Source organism: Mytilus trossulus, chromosome 4 (assembly GCF_036588685.1).
Source record: "Mytilus trossulus isolate FHL-02 chromosome 4, PNRI_Mtr1.1.1.hap1, whole genome shotgun sequence".
Classification (NCBI taxonomy): domain Eukaryota; kingdom Metazoa; phylum Mollusca; class Bivalvia; order Mytilida; family Mytilidae; genus Mytilus; species Mytilus trossulus.
Window position 1 is genome coordinate 32,274,871 of NC_086376.1, and position 24,787 is coordinate 32,299,657.

The following is a 24,787-nucleotide window of genomic DNA, read 5'->3' on the forward strand; positions in this document are numbered from 1 at the left end:
GAAATTTAAACATTTATAAAATTTCCATAATTTATTGGAGGGATCAAGGAAGGTTTATATTAACCAGGTAGTGACGCAAATCATGCAGTGTGGGGCAAAATATCTGCAAAAACCTTCCAGATATTTGGCAATCAGTGGTCATCTTTATGACTTTCCATATTTGCTTGTCCCTGGACGTGTCGTCTGCTGTTGACAATTTCTAGCCCAGTCCACTTCCTGTTCAGGTCAAAGTCATTTGACACCACAGCCAAGTTTTATGGACCATCGTATTATGATCTTGATGTCATACCCCTGGAAAGATATACATCAGTTCTTTTATGACGGGGAAAAATCATTATAGTTCGGACATATATAACAACAACACCATGTCAGGCTTTGACAGATTGGAATATAGATAACTAATCATATTTTAACGACACCATCAAAAATTTGACAAAAACAAATCGATATCATATTTGTGGTAATCATAGCATTATATTTTATGATGAGTTGTAATTACATGTTGTCTGCCAGAAAACTAATTGGCAAATCAAGATGATCAACTGGACACTAAATTTGCATTTATTATATAGGTCAAATACCAGTGAACTGAATATAGATATTTTGTCTTCTTACATGATATTTATGCATCTAATTAAGTCTTGTTTATTTTGTCAAAGCACATTCGTAAAAATTCTAGACCTAAATAAGAAGATACTTTTTTAAAGGTCCAAAATACATGTAGTCATCTGCATGATTATAAATATCTGTGTATATAGTGCATGTATTGCCTAATTTAATCTTAATTTTTTTTTTAATTAAGAATTGAATGCTTCTTTTTGTAAATTTATTGGGTGGTAAAAGCGTTGACCGAAGTACATTTTGTATGAAGCGCGGAAGCGCTTCATTCTAAAAATGTACGCACGGTCAACGCTTTTACAACCCTATAAAGTTTCAAAAAGAAGTATTCAATACTTATAATTACATTTTTTTAGCTTAAATCATGAAAACACGATTTTTATCCAGTTTTATTTAATTGACCTGTGCACTTTTTTGTGGGACCTCTTGTCATCATGCATGATAAATGTTATTGTCTGATGCAATTGTCCACGGAATAACATGTTAGCCAATCAGAATAACGTATTATAATGAAACTTACATCTAATGTAATTATTACAGATTTTTTGCAAAATGATTTTGGTCAAGAACTTGTTGCATTCTCAAAAGATGAAATATGTGTTAGAAGTGACTGAGTCTAAACTTTTACTTATTCTAACCCTTATTTCACAATAATGATGGAAACTTTGGACTAAAATTGCAATTGTTTATTGGTGTCTATGTATGTTCATTATCTTGAGGTTTTTTAAGCATTTTTAGTTATAGATCAAATTGGCAATGATTTAGATTGTTTATCTAAAAGATCTAAAACTGAGCTGGAAAGACACCAAAATATAAAGCATAGTTATTTAGTAACCTCTTAAGATATATATGTAGTCTTTGTTCATATATTATTGATGGTAGTGCTTATGTCCTTTAAAAATCGGTGTTTATGGCGTAAAAGCCTCTATGATTTTTTTTTCATTTCTCTAAAGACTCCAGAGATTCATTAAAAGGTTTCAAGGAAATAGATCAGTGAGGTGAAATCATCAAAGAAGACACGGGTTTAATTCCTCTAGTCCTCCCCCCTGAAGACTATGGTCTATTGTATGAAATTTTACCTTTACATGTCTTTTCTGTTTTTATTGTGCTGCCAGGTTATTGTTAGCTCAATTATTTATACCAGAACTGCATTTTACCTTTTTCTCATGCTTATGTGTAGGATCACAAATGTCAATACATGGTTGTCAAGAATGAGGTGACTCCCACACCTCACGGCAAATCCAAGACATGCTTTTTTGTAAGATCCTCAGTAGATATGAGAACATTCTTCTTTCCCTTCTTTTACCTTAGGTCAAGACAACATTCACATGAATTAATACATGGCTGAAGGTAGAGTTACCTCTGATATATTATGTCCCATACTCTGTGGTGGTATAATTGTTGAGACTTTTAAGAAAAAAGACTACTTCATTTTTCATTTTGTTGAAAAAGACTACTTAATTTTTCATTTTTGTATTAATGTTCTTTACGATAAAAGACTATTAATTTGTGATTACATTAAAATTTTGTATATGAAGATTTGTACAGAATATTATATTCTATTTTAGGGAGAAAAATGACAAGACCATTTATGGTAAGTCTTTTGTTTGTCATTTAAGGTCAAGAAAGAGGTGACTTTTATTGGAAAGTTCAATCAACTTTCTTCACAATAGGTCAGTCAAGATTTTTTTGGATACCACTTAAGTGAGTTGTTAGGTGTATATTTTTCGGAACCCAACAAAGAACCAAAAAGAACCAGAGGACAACATATGGTTCTCAACAATGGATTACGTACTTTGACTAAAACAAAGTATTTGTCAATGTAAAAGTAAAATAACACCAAAAAAAAAGAAGGAAACAAAGTGTGACTGTCTGTTTGATAAATAAAGTCCTAAATCTCCTCCTCTAGAAAAGTTGTGAATAAATTGAAAAGTGACATTGATTAATACATGTATTATACAGAGATGATGATGTATGGTCATATTTTTAAAAAACATTGTGGTTTGGTTGCAATTCTGAAATTTAGCATGGCTGTTACTGTTTAAAATTTGTACATAACAGGATGGGGAATTCATGCTAAAAGCATCTTCTACGAAAACCTAGCGTAGGTTATATATTGCAGAAATGATGATAAGACTGGTTCCCTAAACTGTGGTATGAGCAGCAATCAAAAAATTTGAAATGACCACCACCACTTTAAATATTTCACTGTTGAATGCATATTGAAAACACACATTTAAAGCCTAAAATTTGTAATTTTACTGTGATAATCTTAGCTGTCTTAGTCCATCATTGTATAAATTTTTGTAACAAAATTAATCCTTTCTATAAATTAAGTCAAACTTGATCTGGAGATTAAACCATGTTGGAAGTAACTACGAAAAGTGCTTCATTTTGAAACCTATGATCAGGTCGATCTGAACTTGACCTTTAATTTATAGTAACCCATTTTTCAGTCAAGGTTAAAACTGTGCAGTGTGATTGCATTTTGAGCAATTAAATCTGTACTAAGAACCTGTACCTGTAAGAAAGTACTAATTATGTACTGTGTGACCAAAGACACTTACTGCAATAAAACATGCATGTCAAAAATACATTTCCCTAGTATACACCAATGATTAATGCATACATGTAGACCTGCAGATGTTGTTTGTATTTTACAGAATAGTGTGCACATGAATATTTATTTTTATTGAAGGTAGACCTCAAAAGATCATTTAAGAAATAAATATTTTATGTCACTGATGACTATGAATACATCTCCAATCCTTAACAATACCACAAATAGGTGTCATGGATGTCTGCCGCCATTTGATTCCAGAAAGTTAGCTTTTGTCGGTCTTGTGGGCAAAAATGACTGTAATTTTAACATAGGTTGTTAGTTTGGAAAAAAATTAGTTCCAATTATTCCCTTATTAAAACATATATATAATTTTGCTAAGCCTTTTTGATTTAAGTTAACAGTCCTACATTTTGTTTAGATTAAGACGTATATAATTTCATTTCTATCCACTTATTCAGTTTTGCTTTAAAATGTTATAACTTCTTATAAAATATGTTATAATGTTTGTTAAATGATCAGTGAAAGATTTCATCTCCTAAAATCGGCTATTATTTTCATTAGATCAGGCGATAGACTGGATAAAAATCTTTGTTTGATTTGTAATAATGACATAGCCAAAAAATTGTAAAAAATAGCCCTGTGGTCAAGCACAGTTGGACAACTTGACCCGTCCTAAATCATCAAATCTCGTTCACCTGTAAAAATTTAATCAACACTTATCCAGGTGAGAGGAAGATCGGATTTATAAAACATTATCGCATCGAAGTTTGGGAACAAGTGGATTATGGGAGAAAATGAGCCCAGCTATTTCCATTGGCTGATTCCCTCCTAATTGTTTACTATCAAGAATACTATAATGTTTACTTAAGTTTGTGCAAGAAAAAACAAATCTGGAAATATAGGAGTTAAACAATTTTGCATAAATTTTTGTGACAAAAAAAAGGTACAGTAAGGTTAAAGTAACTTATATGCATTAATAATAGAAACTTTGTAGCATTACGTGTTCGTACAGGTGAACCTGTTTTCTTAACAATTGATTACAGGTGTACGCTGTAAGCTTCCTTTTTACCTGTAATCAGGTTCATTAGATTGTTTACCTGTCCCTTGATAATTACATACCTGCACACTATTATTGCATGTAACCTGCTAATGCATGTGGATGCCATCAAGTGCAGGCATTAATAACCATGATACAACATGTTGCATGTAAAGAAAGGATTAAAGGGTTTATGCATGATGCACCAGATTGAAAACTTGACGACGTAATGGGAAAAATTGATTGGCGATTGGTTTCTTTTCACAAATCTTAATTGAACATGCCGCAAGTCCTAGTGCTGTGCAAAAAATTGATCAAACGTCAAGATGATAAATAGAGCGCACATAATATAACATGAACTAAAATAGCAGCATTAACGACTTACATAAAAACCAGAATAGCTGCATTAACGACTTACGCCTATAGTTTAACATCCTGTTGCTGATGCAATATTTTGAAGCTGTAGTAAGAATGATGTAATAGTTGTAGCAATTATAAGTTAAGCCTTTAGCTTAAGGTGCTGTGACTTGCAAAAATAGCTTTTCACTAAAAATGAGAATTCGGACCTATATCTAACATATCTAATTCATTCATTTTACAAACTTCTCTTATATATATTATATTTGTTTTGTATTTCGATCATGTTGGAAAAAGTCTATTTTTTCTGATTTCTGCACTGTGCGAAAGGTGTTCAATATACAGGGTTGCAATTTAGAGATATTGTTCATAGACACATACTAAGACTATTATTGAAGACTTATATGTTAACCTGTAGATGTGTTTTATTTTTTGTGTCATTGTGGTGTTGTTTCATTGAGGTACACTTGGGTTTCCCAACTTTCCTTTAAATTTTCATATTACGTTGAACAGTGATACTTAAGCTAAGTGTAAATCCTTGTTCATCTGGCTTTATTGTTGAGTGATCCTGGAAAGGTACATTTTCTCTAAATTTGCTTATTTAATAAAGTGTCATGCATCTGTACTAATATCAAGCCGTCAACTCTCACTTGATATTTGCCAAGCTTATTACAATGGTCATCTGAATATCAATACGCAATAGGTCCTGCAAGCAAAATTACAATTTTCACCAAGCACTTAAAACTGAGTATATATTTATAGTCCAACCTGGGGTTGAAGTTTGAACTATAACGGGAGACTTGTTTTCACTTTTAGCACTGTTGAAAAACTAAGTGAAAGATTAGGGAAGTAAGATCTCCTCTCTTGTCATCTGGTAATGTGAGCCCTGGCTGCTCCTGAGGTTTGTAAGTTATTGTAAACTATTCCTTGTATAGGTCTGACTGCTGTTACAGTATTTAAGCTTTCAGTACCTTTCAAGTAACAAAAGAAACATTAAAGATATTTTTTTCATTCTAGGTGCTATCTGAACAATAGTTAATGTCAACTTGAATACTGGTAAGTTTTGTTTTGTTGTTTTTAAATGTGAAGTTAATTGTTGTCACATTTTGCTAAATGACAAAATATGAAATTCTAATCATAGCTTGTATGCACGATCCTTACTATCACATTTATGTACAATGCTTGGTAATACAACTTTGGAAAGTTGTCACTATTTTGTCGATGCATAATACAGACCATCACTTAAAGAAAAACTCTCACTTACACACTTATGTACAAATTATCAGTAAAGCTTAGTCTGTATGTAATAGGTCTTTATTTGGCCGAAAGGAAAAAGACTCTATATTGTCAAAATTATAAGAGGCTAGAATTTTTGAATGATATGCACATCTGCACGTTTTACTTAGTGGACCAGTCATTTAACAAACAACATTTAACCTTCTTAGTTTTGCTGGCAGTTTATAAGATAGCAAAGTCAATTTACCTTTAAATTCAGGAACTTAATATCTGTATCAAATATGATTAAGATTGGTATTGGCATTTAGATGTTTTATTAAGTTCTCTCACATGGATCTTTGCTTATTCTCTATATACTTTCAGTTCTGAATATGGACCGAAATTTGAATAACACACATTATATCATGTATTCTGTAAGGCTGTATGGTTGACTTGTAATGCATGTTTGTATGTGTGCCTTTTGATCTAGGCTAGCATATTAGTCAATATATATATATTAATAATAGAATGCCTTTACAAAGCCAAATATAAATATATAATTACTACAGTCATTATTTCACAGTCGTTAAGAACCTAGGGCATCAACACCACTTTTTTACACAAAGAGCGATTTAAAAAGATTTGATTGACTATAACAAAGTAACCATTTTTGATCACCTTTTGTAGGTTTTTATTTTTTGACTTTGCTTGCAGCAAATAGAAACAAAAATTAAAGTACATTGTTATCATTTAGGCTCGCTTACTTTTGACACCTTTTATCTTTTCTTTGATTTTGAAGGAAGTGTATTTAAAGACGTACAGAGGGTTTTACACCACCGATCAAAGTCCCTGTGACCTTGATCAGTTTTGAGTATTGCTTTCCCGGTAAGCAAATATACGCTATCGTGACTCATAGTGCTTCCCTTTTTACCTGTGTGTACGGGTGGTTATCTACCTAAATGTTGACTTATCAATCCTCACACTTTTGTGTAATATTGGGTAAATTAAATGACACTCGTACATTTGGAAATATCGGGTGCAGTGCGAAGTAATCACTGTTACGATTTCAACAACAGTGTTTTTTCTCAATTATTTAAACAGCTGATTGAACAGGACTTTTTAAAGTTTCATTTGAACTTTATTTTAGATATCAAATTTTAATTTCTTAACCAAATTTAATAGAATACACTATATTAATAAAACCCCAAGACACAAACATATAAATCTAAAATAATTTTACTAAGAACAATATTGAAAAGTAAAAGAGTAACTGGTTTTCCTCACCTTTTTTTTTTAACTATCTTGCTTCTTTCGTATTTTGTTGTTAAATTATTTAAATAACTTTAAGTTCATTAGAAAAATCTATTGTACTTGAACAGAATATTGATATTCTTAAACTCCTTAATTCTGTAGTCAATTAGAATTTATTCTAAATTAATCAATTTCAGTTTTACTGACTTATTTTAATATTTGTTTTACATAAAAAATTGATGCATTATTTATTTACTATGACTTTTAAGGTTGAAACGAACAGTTTAACCAGAACAAATACACATTTTGAACTCTAGATCAAAGTCTTTTTCAAATTGAGTTTCATCTAATTTGTTTAATTACCAAGGTGTAAGTTACTAATACAATTAAACAGTTTCTATAGAATTAAGTGTTAATTATAGAGTGTGCTTAACTTAGTAACGCTATTGTTCTAGGGGAAGGGATCAATTACAAAACCTTCTCCTTGTGTCTCCACTCTTTGTTTTGGTGTATACACTTAAGACAATGAAAGTGAAATAAATCTAATTGTTTGTGTAATTCTGTATGTAAACATTAGGAAACTTGTTATGTCCCCTGCGGTGAAATCTGAACCCCCAGCACTGTCGACCTCAATATGGCGTGATATACTTCCAAAATTCATTACAAACTAAAAGCTCCGACTAATTTACCATTTTAATGTTGACAATAGTTTTTAAAAGATTTGTTGAAATGGGGGATTAAAAATTTAAAAAGAAATTTGGAGTAAAGACTAAAGCGAAAAAGACCCTTTGCTTTCTTGAAACCATTTGTTTATCAAGTTTGAACAAATACATTTTCTTTTCGGTCACTAAATAAACATGAAGTGATAGTTGCTAAAAAGGATTTGATTGAGGCAAATGTTTTTCAATAGTTTACTTTTGTATAAAGTATTATACTAACTTATGTTTACAAAACCCCATATTAAGGCTGTCAATCAAAGGGAAAAGAGGGTACCTAAGGTTATATAAAAATCAATAGACAATATTAAAATATGATAAGTAATTATTTTAACTGTTTCTACAAACAAAGAATGATCTAATTAAAAAGATAATTGATTTTGCTTTGTCACAAAGCTATTGTTTTGTTTTATAGTGTGTGTAATTATTTTTCTGCTTGATTAACCCCATTGAATGCCCCATGGAATGATTTGACAGTCAGCCAATCAGAGAGTAGTTCAGGTTTACACTATACAACAACAGTTTACTATCAACAGATTTATAATCATCACACATGGCCCTAGAGTTATAACTTGTTTTTTTATATACTGGAAATATTTGTTACCAGAAGGATTTTGATAATTGTAAAAAGAAATGTCAAATATTGTAGATTCATGGATTATGCATTGACAAGTAAAACATTTGACATTCAGTGAATTTTTATCTTCATACATTTACCTGAACAGTGGAAACCTTTGATACCAACATCTGTGTCACATAAACAGTGTGTTTTCTATATTTCATATTGTACAATTTGGATTTTACTTATACAACATATATTTAGTGAGAAAATATTGATTTTAGTCTAAAGATATTAAGGTTAACAAAATAACATCTTTTTACAGCTTTTAAGTGCCAAAACAGGATGGATTTATTAGGAGAATTAACAGTATTATTAGCTATCCTGGGACTATCTGTAGCATTTTTTGACAATTCAGCGAACCTGATATTAAAAACAACTGGTAAGTTTATATCGATTATAAAATATTTTAAAAAATAGCAGTAACTGCTGTGATTCTGAATCTTAAACATATATATGTGTTTCACTGAAAACGTTTGTATAGCTTACTAAATACTAACATCTTGTAGAAAAATAGTAAAACTTTTATGAATTATTCAATTTTTTCGAGAAAAAGATAAAGGTTAGATCAAAATGTTCATAGGACGACATACAATGTTCTGTAAATATTTACACAGAAAAGTACAAGATTGAACAACATGAACACTAAAATCTTAAAATATTGAGTGGAAGATTTTTTGCTATTGAAAAGAGAATAGTATATTTTGCACACTTGATAAAAGTTATTGGGGATATGAACTCATCAAAACAAATAAAACTGGAGCATAAAATTTTATGATAGCAATTGAAAGTTAGGACCATTATATTTGAGGGTAGTGATTTTGATGACACAGGTGTGGATTGGCCTAACTACTTGAACTTTCCTTAGATAAAAGCACTTGAAAGTTGACATGTTATATCAATAGAAAGTTCAATAAAACTTAGATGGCACTAGTGATCCGTTATAGGTCGATCAGTTAATTGGACGGTTATTCACTTTTTACATTATTTTTAAGGATATATTTCTTTAAAAAGGATGATTAGTTAATGAAAATGATACAGGATGTTTTGTTTTTTTTACTGATAAAAAGATTGCAAATTTGCATAACAGGAAAAAGAAATAAACTAAATATTGGGAAATTCATTTACGATAAAAAAAATCATTGTCATCACGAAATTCAAAATAATATTATATCATGTTTTCAGAATATGTCAAATTTCCAGAATTTATTTTTTCATAAGAGTAAAAGTAATCTCGAAACAAAATTTTGTCAGCTTGGGATCTTGCATAATAACCTAATTGAAAAGAAATATAAATGAGATTAAGGATTAAAACTTATTTCTAATTAACATGTCTCAGAAGGAAAAATCAATCTTGAGATATACATGTATATCCCAAAAAGTAATAAGCTTTTACTAAAAGCAATATTAGTGTCAGTTGATCAAATGTCACCTTAAATTGGTTTCAAAGTTTTAAGTCATGAATTGAGGGATCTCTGATTGCCTAGTCACAAATCTCTACTTCAAGTGAAAAGGAGATCTTAAATATTGTAACCAACTTGGTTAAATTTTAGACTCAAGGCCATTGATGCATGAAGTGAAGGATGAATTTTAAAGTGTTACATCTTACGCTATTATGATTCGGTTCTCCGTATCACTAGGATAGGCTTGATAAATATCTTATTTGTTATTTTTCACCTTACCTCATTTGCATTTTACCATATAATATATTACCAAATTTTACACCTTTTCTAACCAGCTTACTGTAATATAAGAAGATTTTTTTTCTTTTCTGACATTCTGACAAAATAGAACATTTGTCATTTTCATAAAACTGACATGTTTTTGCATATGTTTTGTGTTTTATTCATACACTATAGGGATGGTAGCTATGAGACAGATGTGATCTAATATCAAACAAAATGCATCAGTCTTCAAGTTTTCATGCAGTTTTATCTACTTGTTTAGTTATCAGACACTCATCATCAGATCAGACCATTTTAAAACATAAAATCGTCATTTTAAATCATTGTAACTTACATCATTTGTGAAATTAAAAATTGAATGAGATTGAAAATTGTTTGAGTGGGAGCAAATGAATACATAAAAGTTGTTTTCCTAAATTTTTTAAAAGATGTACCGGTACAGTACCCATTACTTCAGAAATGCAGGATTCTATTTTGGAATGCAAACCATGGATATTTGTACATTGAGGGCATATGTTACCCCCTGCTTAGCCCATTCATTATCCTAGTGCTAAGTAAGATATAGTTTCAGGGGGTTTATGTAAACAATGACCTCTAATCTAAAGTGATAAAGCAGATTCCCTGACCACTGACTGGCCATCAAATCCTCATTACAGCAGAGATAAGTCTATAGTGACCACTAACTGACCATGTAATTTGTTGATAAGATCATAAAGTGTGAATCCTGTGGTGCACTATCATCAGGTTTAATTATGGTCAATCTAATTCTATGTCATTGTTTGACCAGTGGCCAAAATCAAGTAAATCACCACTACATCTATATACTAGAATTGGACAGGGGGTATATTCTGGTCTAATTATCAATAATCTAATTGTAAATCATCATTTGACCACTGGCCAAAAAATATGAATGTGCACTTACATGTATCTTTATATCTAGCCACAAATTATCTGGAGGGGGAAGTCCTGATCTTACTGTTGTAATTTTTAGAATGCAGTCATGTTGACAAAAATAAACCTAGTATTTTATGAAATTCTTATCTTGTCTTACAAATGTATATTTTTCTGAACACCTTAAATTTCTAAAAGGTAACTAAAGTTCATTTTTTGGTTAAACAACTAAGAACCATTGGTCAAGATCAAATTCTGGAAAGAATTAAGTGATTCTCTGCTACAAATGTAGCTATAGAGTTGTGTTGGTGTAATTTTTGGCAGGAGGGAATGTAAATTATCACCATCTTAGCTGACCCATATGAATATCTTCATCAACCATGGAATGTATGAAGCCTGAAGGATGGGAAGTCATTACACGGATTAATTAGTCAAATAATCAGTCTGACAACTGGCCAAAATGGGTAGAATCTTATCTACCTTTTTGATATTCTTTAATTTTGTAAAACATAGAATAATAACATGTATACTTATAGATTATCGTCGATTATCTCAACGAGATTGATTTTCTCGCTTGAGCTGGAACAGCGAAAGCGAGAAAAGCAATCGAGTTGAGATGACCAATGATAATCTGTTTATCGCTATTTTACCTATGACAACGTTGTCAATTTCAATGTCAATTTCGTAAGCAACGCCACATGGCCTCCTTAGTTTCTAGTGATAATTTTTTCATCTCAAGCGAGAAGCATGATATGAAAATTATCACAAAAAAAGATCAAACGAAAAATGCACAAAATAGCGATAAAATTAGATAATCCATATTTGCTCCTTGGAATGGGTCAACAGTGTGAATTAGAAAGACATATAGCATTTAATTTATTCATATTTATAACTGGTTTGTATTATTGAATAAAAGCTGAAAAAAATGTTGTGACAGCTTTCTTTAAACATTCTTTCTTCCTTTCTCACCTTATATTTACTCATTCTTTCGTCATTCTATAAACATTGTTATGGTTTAACATATGTTTTGTACAACATTTATTATAATCCCTTCCCTCGAGAACCTCACTGATAAAGAGCTTCATTACTTGATAAAAAAGTTATCTAGGATAGGTATATTGGCACTGTAATCTATGATTATCTGTTACATCCTGATTACATACTGGGATTAAAGATTAATTACACACAGACTAATTGATGCCAATGAAAAAGTAATCCATCAAAAAATAGTTCTTTGTTTTCATGCCATCATATTCTAATGACAGTCTGTTCTCTAGATTAACAAAAATTGTCCTGAATGTGGATAAAAATTAGCCACTGGACATTAAGCTTACAAAAATCAATCATCTTTTTCAAATATTCACAGAATTAGAGTAACCAGAATTGATAGTAGAGGTGGGGAAAAAAGTATTGTCTTATTCCTGAATAATTGGTTTTCCAGTTAAGTCTAGAAATAAATAAATGTTTAAGTTTATAACAAACATGGTAAAAACTAATATACATGTACCTTTTAATACATGTAATGTTTGCATGGCGGACGTTTTGTAAAAAAAAATCCCCTTTTCTCATGTTTGGATTATATCCGCTACAATCTTGTTGTGTATTGTCATCTGTCAATTGAAATAGACAAAATGGCTGTCACTCTTAATTTGAAAAGTCTACAGTTATAAAATCTTAGGCAATTTGAAGGCTACAAGTTCAGCTGACACTAACAGAAAGCTAATATATAGTGTAATATATGTCACCACCAGGCGTCAGAATTGTCAGTTTCAGTGTCAGATGGTCTGTACTCCTTAGGACACGATATTGTCCAAGTGTCACTGGTCCAAATCGACTGATTTAAAGTTGTTTTTTTTCTATCCACTTAAATATCATGCTGTGAATTTGACATTCAATTTTAATTTAAAGTTTCCATTTTGAAATTTTAATAATATATTCCGATCAAGATTGTGCATGTTAAAATTTGATTTAAAGGAAGGAATAAGAGAATGAATAATATGAATATTAAAAAGGGGGGAAGAAATAAATATTCTCAAGGTTAATGAAGGTGATACATAAAAATAATGATTGATTTTAAATTTCAATCAAATTTTTCACAATAAATTCAATAATTTTACATTAATTTATGATCAGATATTCATAAGGCACATTTAAAAGTACATGAATATCGTATGACTTGACGTGTGGTGTAGAACTGACATTGGAAAGGTTTGCAATTAAGTCTACCTACACTAAGTAAGGATTGACCACTCAGTGCCACTGTGACAAGTCTCCTGTTCTTGGGGTTCATAGCTATTAACTGGCCCCAGTTTGACGGAAGCCACAAGAATTGTCATTGAAAGATCGTCCTTTGGTTGAAGGGAAATTAAGTACTGTGTAGTTGTATAGATTAATTTGATTTTGAATGCTAACAAGAGCGCCATTTAATTATTCATAAGATCGTGTGTAGATGGCCTTGCTCAAAGCTCTGATTGAGATCGGTAAAAGTGAGTGCAATGAAATGTTTTTGTCAACAGCAGTGAAGCATATGATCACTGGCACCGTTAGTCTATCGGCAAATCGAGGACAATCAGTAGTCATTGTCATCAAGTTGCTTGACATTTCATATGACAAGTAGCTATTTTGATTTATGTGTGCATAATTAATCCATGCAATATATATTTAGTAGGTAATACATGTAAAGTACAGAACAATAAAATCAGGTGATATGTCGGTTTTTTGTTGTCTATTCGTAGACAGGACTGGTTGATAAAACTTTTATGAAGAATGATTTTGTGAAATTATGCAATTCAGGAAAATTACAACATGGATATATCCTGGTTAAATTTTTTATGAAAAATTCATGTTTCATTCTTTCAGTACAATTTTCATCAATTATAAGAAATTTGTTCTCGATAGCTTCCTTTAGACACAGATCTAACATTTTCTGTTCACATGAAGTATTTCCCACTGGACATAGAGAATATAATTATCAATCAATCCATATCCTGTGGGGCTGCCTTGACTAAGTTCTTAAACTTATAGAACCCCATTCAGCATACAGTTCATTGTTCAATAATATGTTGCCTCTCTTATAAGTCTGAATGATCTATTGATTAAAAAAACCAGCAGAGCTAAAGCTTAATTAATTTTTAATTATGTTCGCTCATTAAATTGTCCATAAAACTATTTAAAACTAATTTATGCCTCCCTCTGGTAAGCAACTGCAGAAGTCAATAGTGTAATACAAATTGCAGCACATAAAGACTGGCAGGTGCCTTTAACACACCTGAACAGGTAAATTATCAATTAATCAATACCCATGTTAATAGGTATATTGTAAGGTAATATTTGCTTTCTACTTTATTTAATGACACAAGAACACAAATATCGGCACTTTTCTAAGGAAGGGATATTGACTTCAATTAAAAATATACTTATCAACACACTATTTAGTTGTGTTTATTATAATTTATTAACTTGTAAAATTACTTTATTCTTCAAACACCTCTTTTGAAATGTGATTATGTAATTATAAAATTGTTTTTTACAAATGATCGAAAAGTTGAAATATAGGTAAAGTTGTGAAAATGATAATAGTCGAAGCTCTCCCTTTGATTTGTCAGAATACACAAAAACCTCATGAATTGTCCGTGTTTGTGATTGTGGTTAAAATTTTGAAAAGTTTTTGAAACAGCTTTTGTCAATACAATCTCATATATGGCTAAAAATTGAAAAGATCGTCAAAATGAAGTAGGAACATCCGTATAAATTAGATTGTTAAGGGAAATAAAGAATAATAAAGGAAATAGATCATTACACACAAATTGCACCTCTCCGGTATACTAAGTGGAGGGAATTATACTTTTAATTAGAAAATTATTTCTATAGTATTAGAGGAAATCTTGTAAGTAAATTGATTTACAAATGACCATATTTTACATGTTGATCAGAAAATTGTCCATTGTGGTTAAAGAAGGGTTTTCTGTGGTGATTTAAGGTAGATAAATAGATAATGTCTACGAAGTATGAAGATTTGCTGATACAACTGATATTTTATACCTTAAGACCATCATAAATTACGGTAATTTTGACATTTGTCAAACGACTCAAGACTCCAGACATCAGATTTCTTTTGATTTTTCATCTTTTATAGCAAAAAACATGCATACACCTTATCTCAGATAAAACATGGTTTGCACTTGAAATATGTAATGATGTGTATGGGTTTGCAAATGATAGTTTTGATTTAAATTTTAAAAGTTCATGATCAAGGACAAACAACCGTATAATCTGAATATCCCCCTTTTTTAAACAATCTTTTATAAACCTGCTTACACTCAACTTGAATGGTTGTATCTAGGTCAAATGATTGTTAGAAAGGATTACTGTAGATGTAGTTAAAGCCGTAGCTTTGTGCCGATTCACGTTAAAGTTTAAAATAAAATCTTAAGGACAAGCTACCTGGAGTAAAGCTCTGAACATTTCTCTTACCCAGAATTGTAAAGATTTTCTAATTATCTGATAAAAGCTTTAAATAAAGATACCTAGTTTTCTCGTTAAGAAGGAAGTTGTAAGAAAGTTCAATCGACATCTTGTTACCGCAACAAAGATCGTCAACAATACAATTTTATTCCAATGTATTAATAGCTCCAGATGTTAGAAAATGTGACATTTAGAATGAATAACATAGCTTAACATTTAGTACAAAAATCACATGAAGAAATGGGACGTTTAAAATGAATAACATAGCTTTAAATTAATTTGAAAATCAATGAAACTTTTCAGTTTTGTAGAATAAAGACATAAAAAATGTTTCAGCAACTGCAAGATTTAAAATACACTATTTTAGATGCATGTCAAAAATAAAGCAGATGTCAGAATCTTTAAGATGCAGATTTCCACAGCTTTTCTATCTAAAATACAATTACATTGCAATAAAACTGTGCATATGCCATTTATAAAGTCTCTGGTGCATTGTATTGCAACAAATAATCTGGTAGCAAAATAATAAACAAGATGCATGTGTTTGTTTTCTTTGTAAGATGGTCTTGTAAAGTTATGAAAGAGTCGGTAATGCTGTGTAGTCTTATCAGATATAGTAACCTACAAATTGATAAAATATTACAGTCTACTTTAGGTTGGTTACTAGAGTAATTATGGCATATGAAATGTTTGATAGTAGAAAAAATTATCATTAAATGTGCATATTTTATTGATATTATAAGTAAGATACTGTTAGTGATTATGCGTTATTACATAAATAATATCTTTAGCAGACTATTAATTTTATTAATAGTAATTGACTTATGACTTCTAGACTTTGAAGATACAAATATCTCCCATTTTTATGCATTTTGTATGTTAATAATTTGTTTCCTGTGCAAGAACATAAGATATTATGAACAAAAATGAAATGCCTATAAACCATAATGCACATTTACATACTAACAATTAAATGGATGCTAGATGCCAATACACGAGTTCTACCTTTTTTTTTATAAGATAATTTGTTTGGACCAAAAAACATGTTTTTTTATTTGGTTATTTTTACTTTTTGGCCATTAATGATGAATATAACTCTTTCTGGAATTTTTCATTACTCTAGTTTGTACATAAATAAAGAAACTTTTACTACAATACACTTTCTTGTAAATAACACCTATATTTATTTGTGTAGTTATGGTCTATATGGGGGACAAGTATTAGGACATTTATGACAGACTGAATATGATAGATAAAGTTGAGAGTTTTGGTGTTTGTTCCTTATATCAATATATAGAACTACCAATAATACTTGCTAGTTGTTAGAGACTATGGTATTTTTGTTAGAGAGTATGGTATTTCTGACTTCTGCTTTGTTGACTTGTTGGACAGTACTCTACTGATAGTGCGACGGAACTGTTAATCATAATGAGGGTCTCAAAGTGCATGAGTGGTTGGAAATGTTTTGAATCTTTAATTTTCCATTAATCTAATGAGTCATTTCAATTTATTCTTAATCAGGTGATTTTTCAATGTGAATTTACTATATTTAGATAGGTTTGTGGTTTGAATGAATTAAAGGTTCAGGGTTAGTAACGATTAATCAACACCTTTGAAAAGCTGGGTGGATTAACAAAAACCCCTATTTGATAAAAATCATAATCATTAAAGCGCAACATCATTATGTACACAAATGTATCATATTTGAAATAATGGCCAAAATCCTTATCAAAATCATGCACATCTGGTTTCAAACCAGAAAACTTCAAAGAGAAGCTCTTTTATAATAGATAAATAGGAAAACAATAGGATTGATTTACCTGGCCCATGGCCGACCTATTGTTAATAAGGTAGTTGTATAGAATTAATATGATAATTATATGAAATATGATAATTGAGATAAAAACATTAATCCCTCCTTGGATAATGAACTTTAATATTGATGAGAGAACATCAAACAAGACAGGTGCCCCAAGGGAAGTAACTCCTGTTATAGATCGTTATGCCTTAGGCCAGGTGTAACACTCTAGTAATTAGAAAATACATCTTCACTAGGTCGTTATGTCTTTGATGTTTCTATTTGAATTGAAACTGTAACATGGAAAATTAACATGTATATTTACATGTGAGAAAATTATACTGTGCATGTGTCTTAAATGAAAAAGTGTTTTGCATGATTCAAACTTTTGTTATAAAGAAACAGTAAAAAGGTCAAAACATATAAGTGATACTATTTCAGATCTTTATAGCTTCCACTTTTTTGTCTGCATGTAAAATTTGATTGAATAAAAGCCTGTAAAAAGTGCTGAGACAGCTGAAAGGAAATAGTTAACACAGTTAACATGTAGGAAATGTCAGAATATTATATAATTTTATTATTGTAGGTAATAAGTTAAGGAAAAAAACATTAAAAAGTTTAACAAAAGATGCCATTATTTTTTATCTTATAGTCAATAAAATTTAACCAGTCATGATATTGAAAAGTGGGAAAGAAAATAAGAAAACAGTGTTATACAAAATGTTTTTCGTTGAAAATTTGGCAAGCTTTTCCCCACCTATGGTTTCTTCAGGAATTAAAATGTATATGTTTCATAGATTTTTGCTAAATACATTTACTGTTTATAAATATGTGAAAGGTGTGTATAGATTTGTGTTGTCAAAGTCTTATAGTTAATCTTTTATCAAACTACAAGTAGCTTAAAATCATATTATTATGTGGTCAGGGAATCATGAGTTAGTCAACACTTTAAAAAAGTCGATATCTAGGGCTATATATCCATTGACGTGAGCAGAGACTATTGGGTTTTAAGTCGCTGACGTAATTTCTTACAAGTTCACGTAGCATAGCTTTGTAGGCTTTGCATAGTGTAAAGAGTTTACAGTGTAAATAAGATGAAAACAAATATTAAAAATGAAAAGTAAATAAAAAATTATATCAGGCAAGTTATTATGATGTAAAAATAAAAGATTAAAGTGCGCAGAAACCAAATGAACTCAGCATAGTTTTGTATCCACGTTGTTAGAGAGGAACATCAATTCATTTGGCGTGTTATGAATTTAGGTGGTTGTCAATGTTCATACATGTACATTGAAATCAAAACAAAACAAAAAACAACTTTCTTAATTTACGCTTTATCAATAAATGAAAGAATTATTACGAGACAAAATTCTAATTTTAGACCACCTTGGTTTTTTTTCTGTCTCTCAAAGAGACAGGATGTTCAGTGACACTACTACAAACTCACATTAAGATTTCAATCCTCAATGAAATATGTACATATTCATCTATTAATAAACGATAGAATGTCAAAAAATCAACCTAATTTTAAAGATTTTAAAGGCGTAATTTGAATAAATTATCAATATTGAAAGATAAAGTGATGACTTTAAATACATTTGCTGTGTCATTGGAAAATTTAAAAAGAAAAAAAAACTGTTTATGTAGTCATGCGATATTGAAAGCTGCTTTATCATCTTCAAAAATGGTGTAAAATTATCTCATAAATTTTTCTTTATTAATCAATTTAATTGCACCCCCACTTAGACATGTTTAGAGTTTAAATTCACCTACAAATTTAATCTTGTGTTACAAAATATTGGCTATATACACTTGTTCACTTTTACTGGTAATAAGCACAAGATGTAACAAATTTGTTATTACAGTGTGTAGCATCTTTAAACAATTTCCCTTTGTCGAAGGTCAGTATCAAACGACATCGTGTCAACTGTAGTAATTTTGTGTCAGTTCCTCGTTTTTTCCCACATTAAAATCCAACTGTATTATAAATTGGATAAATGCACACTTTTGGTCGATTAAAGGACAAGTTGGTGTAGAAGTTTAATACTTTGATTAGATTTCGGGATAAAACTTTATAAAGGACCCACAGATGTTTACGAGAAACTCATCGAATTTGATTTTCTGCCGATAGGTTTTCTTAAGAACGTCATGAATAATGCAGAAAACAGGTTGACCTCACTTTTGTAAAAAGATTCAGCTGGTTTTTTCTTTATTAGGTTTGGAAGTTTGCCAATGTAGTGTGTCGCTATTCCTTTTAGGTCACATACGTGATCTGTGTCCTTATGAAGATCTATTGCATTACCTGTGCTTCAACTTGTTTTTAAGTGATATAAAATGAAATCTTTATAAGAAATGATAAATCTATTCATGAAGTTTATCATATTTTGTAAGGAGTGTTTAAACTAGATCTGAAGCAGGATATTAAGAGGCCATTCTTGTTTTACGTGGATATTCAGTTTTCAAAAAAACAATAATGTCTTTGAATTGAACACCCCCCAAAAAAAGAATGAAAAAATATCATATTGATCAAATTTATGTAAAAATTATTGGAATGTGAATTTCTAGTAATAAGATATTTTTTATCAGTTATGCGGTCACAACTAGAGATGCTTTGCCTCTGGCTTTATGTAACCAAAGTGTGTCCACAAATATTTTGTCTTTTGATCGAGGGCAATATTTCTTTTTTTTATGTTTAATATAACAGTTTGAGTGTCAAGTAACTGCATTATAATACATACTACCTATCCCTTCTTTAAGATATTTGTGTATTTTATACTTGTAAAATCCGTTTCATAACTTTGTACTACAACAATTATATCTGAATATTTTTTTTTATGTTTTCAGATGTGGATGGAAAGCAGATATTTGAAGGAGATCAAGATTTTCTTGACCATTTTAAAGTGTTAGATACTAATGGAGAATGGATGTTATTAGGGGGAAGGTATGTATCATGCAAGACAATAAAACAATACAAACCTAAGAAATCATGCGTAAGATCCATAAAATATCAAAAATATCAAGCATCAGAAAAATTTAAGAGGAGCTTTACTTTTATAATGTTTAGGTGTTAAAACTGTGAACATTCTGCTTAGATCATGAAAAAACCTTCACCAGGAGGTACAGATCAACAGTTTCGAACAGTATAACTTCTGAGACTAAAAATCTTTCATACTTAAAAGTGGGTCAGTAAAACCTGCAAGATCCAATTGTTAGCCAAGCATGTCTCCTTGGTATATTCTGCCCCTTTTAACAATGATAAAGTTGTGAAAATATTACATGAGAAATGAAGTAGAATTAGAAATGATCTTTTGATAAAAATGCAAAAGATTGTAGAGATTAAAGTGCATACTATACAAAAAACACTTGTGCTGGTGATTTTAAATCAATTGGAGACATGGTAAAACCCTGATCAAATACAGATATCCTTGGCCCATCTAAAAGCTTTGAAAGAACCTTTCATATACAATACAAACTGTCTATAATTGAATTTATTTTGAAAGAAATTGACAAACACAATAAGTATAATGAAGTTATAAATTGCAATACTTAAATGTAAATAAATGTATTTGTCATAATGACATGTATGGCGTCATATATATCACCTCCTGTGTCTCCTTATAGCTGGAAATTAAAAAGGTGTGAAACACATAATGTAATAACCCATTAGACAAATATCATCATAAAATATAAATAAATGTGGTAAATATATTGTTTTGTTTGTTCATTGACCATCTTTCAAATCAGTAACGCTCCAAAACTTCAGTAGGATGGTGAACGAGTGCCAAAACATCAAATTTGGCAAACTGTCTTTTGAGTATGATATAGCTTGTGCCCTTCCAATGTATAAGACTAGATCATAAAATAGACAAAAGACATATTTCCTTCAATTTATTGGTACTAAAATAAAAGTGCATTCAAGTAAAACTAGATTTACAGAATCTGTATTCATACACATTTTATCACTAATATGATTTAAGTATGACTGCACCTAGCATGTGAAAACTATGATAAGAAGTCTGAAGATTATTTTGCTCAACAGCAGGTCTTCTGTTCAATAAAGGTTTATGACTGAAAGTAAATGCAAGGTGCATGTAAAGTAATTTGACATGATTGGCTCTGTTTTACCCATTTAGAATTTTAAAAGCAGGTCTTAGTGCAGTTGCATGCACACATGATTTTCTCGCTTATTTAGTACGTTTTTTAGTGATTATAACAGCACATTTTATTTAAATTTTCAGAAACAAAGTTTACAATCTGAGTATGAACACTTTAACTGAAGAATTGCAGGTAATTATTAGAAAATAATGGAAGAGAATTACAATTGGCCTCAATTGAAGAAAATATTGGTTTTCCAATAAATAAGCATCATAGCAAAAGAAATCTATTGATGTCAAAATCTGAAAGTTATTTTTTAAGAAGCATCATAAGGCACATGTAAACTAACACAAATTTAGGTCACTCGAAGTAGAGTCCCAGAATTTGAAATTGATGTATGCTATGGAGACAGATGTTCAAAGTATGCTCTCCAGAAGTGCATATGATTAATTCAGCAGGGGCTTTCTAGCTACAAATACCATCTTCATTTAAGAAACATCTTAACTCCATCTGGTAACTTCTAATTAATTTACAGGCAAAAAAGTATAAAGAATCACATCATGGGTGGGGTTTACATATGGAGTACATTCATTATGATGTTCATTTCATACTGTGTAGGTCTATCAAACAAAAACAATGAAACAGACACAATAACAAAACCTATGGATGACTTTACTTGTCATATCTCTATACAGATTCATCAATCAAAGTCTTATGATTTAATGTTGGCTAATTGGAAAAAAGTAATAGGGTTTCTCTGGGTGATGTCTGCACTATACGTCTGACATGAATTATTGTCTTTCTTTCTGATGAACCAGATAATACTATTAATAAATCCTGCCTCTTTTAAAGGTGAAGATGAATATGTCATTGCTCAATCTTGATTATGGCTTTTTGTTGGTTGTCTGATTTTTGTTATCTTTTTGGTCACAGTGTTAACTTATATGTTTTTATCATTTTTTATTGCCCGCCATAGTATCTTTTGTTTTAATGTAAATTATCTGTACTGGAAATTTGGCTACTGGTAAAGTACTAAACTTCATTTTCAAAAATATGAAAACACTCCAAGCACTTTTGAAGTAAGCCTCTTTTCTTTCACCACATCAACATTTTCTGATAGATTTTTCGCCAATAATATGTAAGAGCATTTGAACCAAAGTACAGAAAGATATGCAGTAATTAACAGAACAACACAGTAAATGCTTCATAATTATGATGAAACAAAAACTAACATGCAATAAGCTGTATTAAAATGTCTAGAGAAGTGAAAAAATGAAAGGTTACTTCCTACAGAACATGAAATTGAAGACATTTGTTGTCTATAAAAACAACATCACCGTATAATATAACAGAACTTCAAACAGCGTTAATCAGCACATAGAAAGATCATATTTTCTTATGTTTTACAGAGAATTGAATGGGATCCAAGACAATACGATAAAGAATATTGTTTAATGAGGAGAAATTCAGAGGTGAGTCACGGTGATGGCGATATCTTTGTGTGGAGTCAAAATAATAATTACATATGTTTTCCTCAGACTTTTAATGATCATATGAGTACTATAAGAAGTCTGCTTAAGTATGCATTTAAGGATCGTAATTGAAAATGTTTAAAAAAATAAGTAAAGTATGGTCAAGCAATATTTTAGCCCCTCAAACCATGAGTATGAAGGTGCTTAAGTAAGGATTTTCTGCAACAAAAGCTGCCATGATATGCAAAAAATCTTATTCCATTATTGTTAGAAAAGAATTACTCACAGAAACGCTCTCTTCTTACGTATAATTGAATTCGTAAGATTTATCAATGTACTGTTGCACTAAGCAAAGTATTAAAGTCATAGTATGATGTCATCTATTCCTGGGTGGCATATTTATATAAACTGTCCTTTATTACCTATACATTGCGTAATAATAGATGGGATTTTGTTTTGCATCTATTTAATCTGATGTGCTTTGTTATGCAACATTGTGTCAGTAATGTGTATTGGTAATGATATGCCAAAATTGAGATCATTTACCAATCTATACCAGTTATATAGGTACACCAGAGGCTGATGTGATGGTTTTAACATAATCTTTATTTGATGTTTTGAATTTTGACTCCTCAGTCTATTTATTTGGTATTAAAAACAACAAGGTCGACCTTAAACAAAAGTTTTCTTAAATTAAAAATCTGTGCAATGTCAAAGTTGAATTCTCCCTATTTTGTTCCCCACAGATGTTAACCAACCTTTTACTCAGATTACATAATAATATAGTATATAGTAACTTAAAAAACTATGAAAGAGATACCAGATGTTTTTTAGGTAAACTGCACTTTGTTTTGTCTGACAGTTTTTATCGGGGAAATTTACGTTCAACGTCAAAAAGAAAATTTGCTTTAATATTTCATGTACACACTGGTTACATGTTAAATTAGATTTACATTTTGCCACACGTCCTCAATGTTATCTCAAGCTTAAGGAACACGAAAGGTCAAGTTGTATTAATCATTGCTTGACTCACATTTTTTTGCTGTTAAGATATTTTTTTGCTGGTGTTAGGGTTTCTGATTTTCAAATTTCTTGAAATATCATAAAATTTAATCTGTCTGTGTCATTTCCTAATATAAAGTTATTGATCAGATAAAACAATTTCTTGCGAAAACCAATTCAAATAATACAAGATTTGACTCTGATGACTTTTCTATTCATGTCATGTATGGAGGGCTGATTGTGACATTTTTCTGATTGATAATGATGGTTATGAGAGGCTGTTTCTGACATGTTCAATTAGTAGATTATGTAATATTTGAAGGGATCCATTTGTACAACACAGCAGCTGTTATAGAGATGAGCAAGCAAATACATAAATCTTCCATGATCGTGAAAAGTACATCTTGGAATCATTACTTTACTCATTCCGAACTTGGTTTTAAGCACAGTTTCCTTAAACAAATTCTAATTCATGGAAAAGTATTGAGCTAGCAGAACTATAAGGACAAAAAAAAAAGGGGAAAAAAAACCTTGAAAAACAACACTGATTTATACTTGTTCATTAACTGCGCTCATTGGAGTTCTCGTAACCTTTACTTCATACAAAAAGTCCTTTTAAATCCTGTACTTATAATCAAGTTTAATAAGTCTTTAGAGCCAACAACAAACAATGGTCACCATTTTACATGTGCAATATCCATTGTTGACTGACCCAGGAATAAAAATGTCAGATTTTGTCAGAGGTGTAAAAATCAATTTGTCCGTTTTATGAGGGTATGACACGAAAGCAGTGACACCTGTACCTTGAAGTGGCGTGGCAGTACCTGTAATGGGATATCAAACCACCTGTGTCACGGCCAGATCGATGTATAATTATCAAGGAATATAAAGTCATTTCATCAAAAGTCACAGTTTAATTAATGGTTCTTAATATGGTTTTTATGTGGATAATTGTTCCTAGTTTTGAAAAAAAAGATTTAAGCGATGGTTGATGTGTTTTAATCC

At 30.5% G+C, this 24,787-nt stretch overlaps 1 protein-coding gene across 8 annotated transcripts in view; it reads left to right on the forward strand.

Annotated features, from left to right (window-relative positions):
* The window catches only part of LOC134715124 (semaphorin-1A-like), an 82,449-nt gene that overhangs the window by 45,651 nt on the left and 12,011 nt on the right, over nt 1-24,787 (forward strand). For 6 of the 8 annotated variants that reach the window (XM_063577056.1, XM_063577058.1, XM_063577060.1 and 3 more), the window contains 6 exons: nt 2,187-2,212; nt 5,592-5,630; nt 8,641-8,757; nt 20,058-20,154; nt 21,452-21,500; nt 22,718-22,780. In XM_063577056.1, the coding sequence (XP_063433126.1) occupies nt 8,661-8,757; nt 20,058-20,154; nt 21,452-21,500; nt 22,718-22,780 (306 nt within the window). In that variant the 5' untranslated portion in view covers nt 2,187-2,212; nt 5,592-5,630; nt 8,641-8,660. Of the gene's footprint in view, nt 1-2,186; nt 2,213-5,591; nt 5,631-8,270; nt 8,758-20,057; nt 20,155-21,451; nt 21,501-22,717; nt 22,781-24,787 lie in introns of those variants that run through there. The other 2 variants (XM_063577063.1, XM_063577062.1) reach the window with 2 other exon arrangements.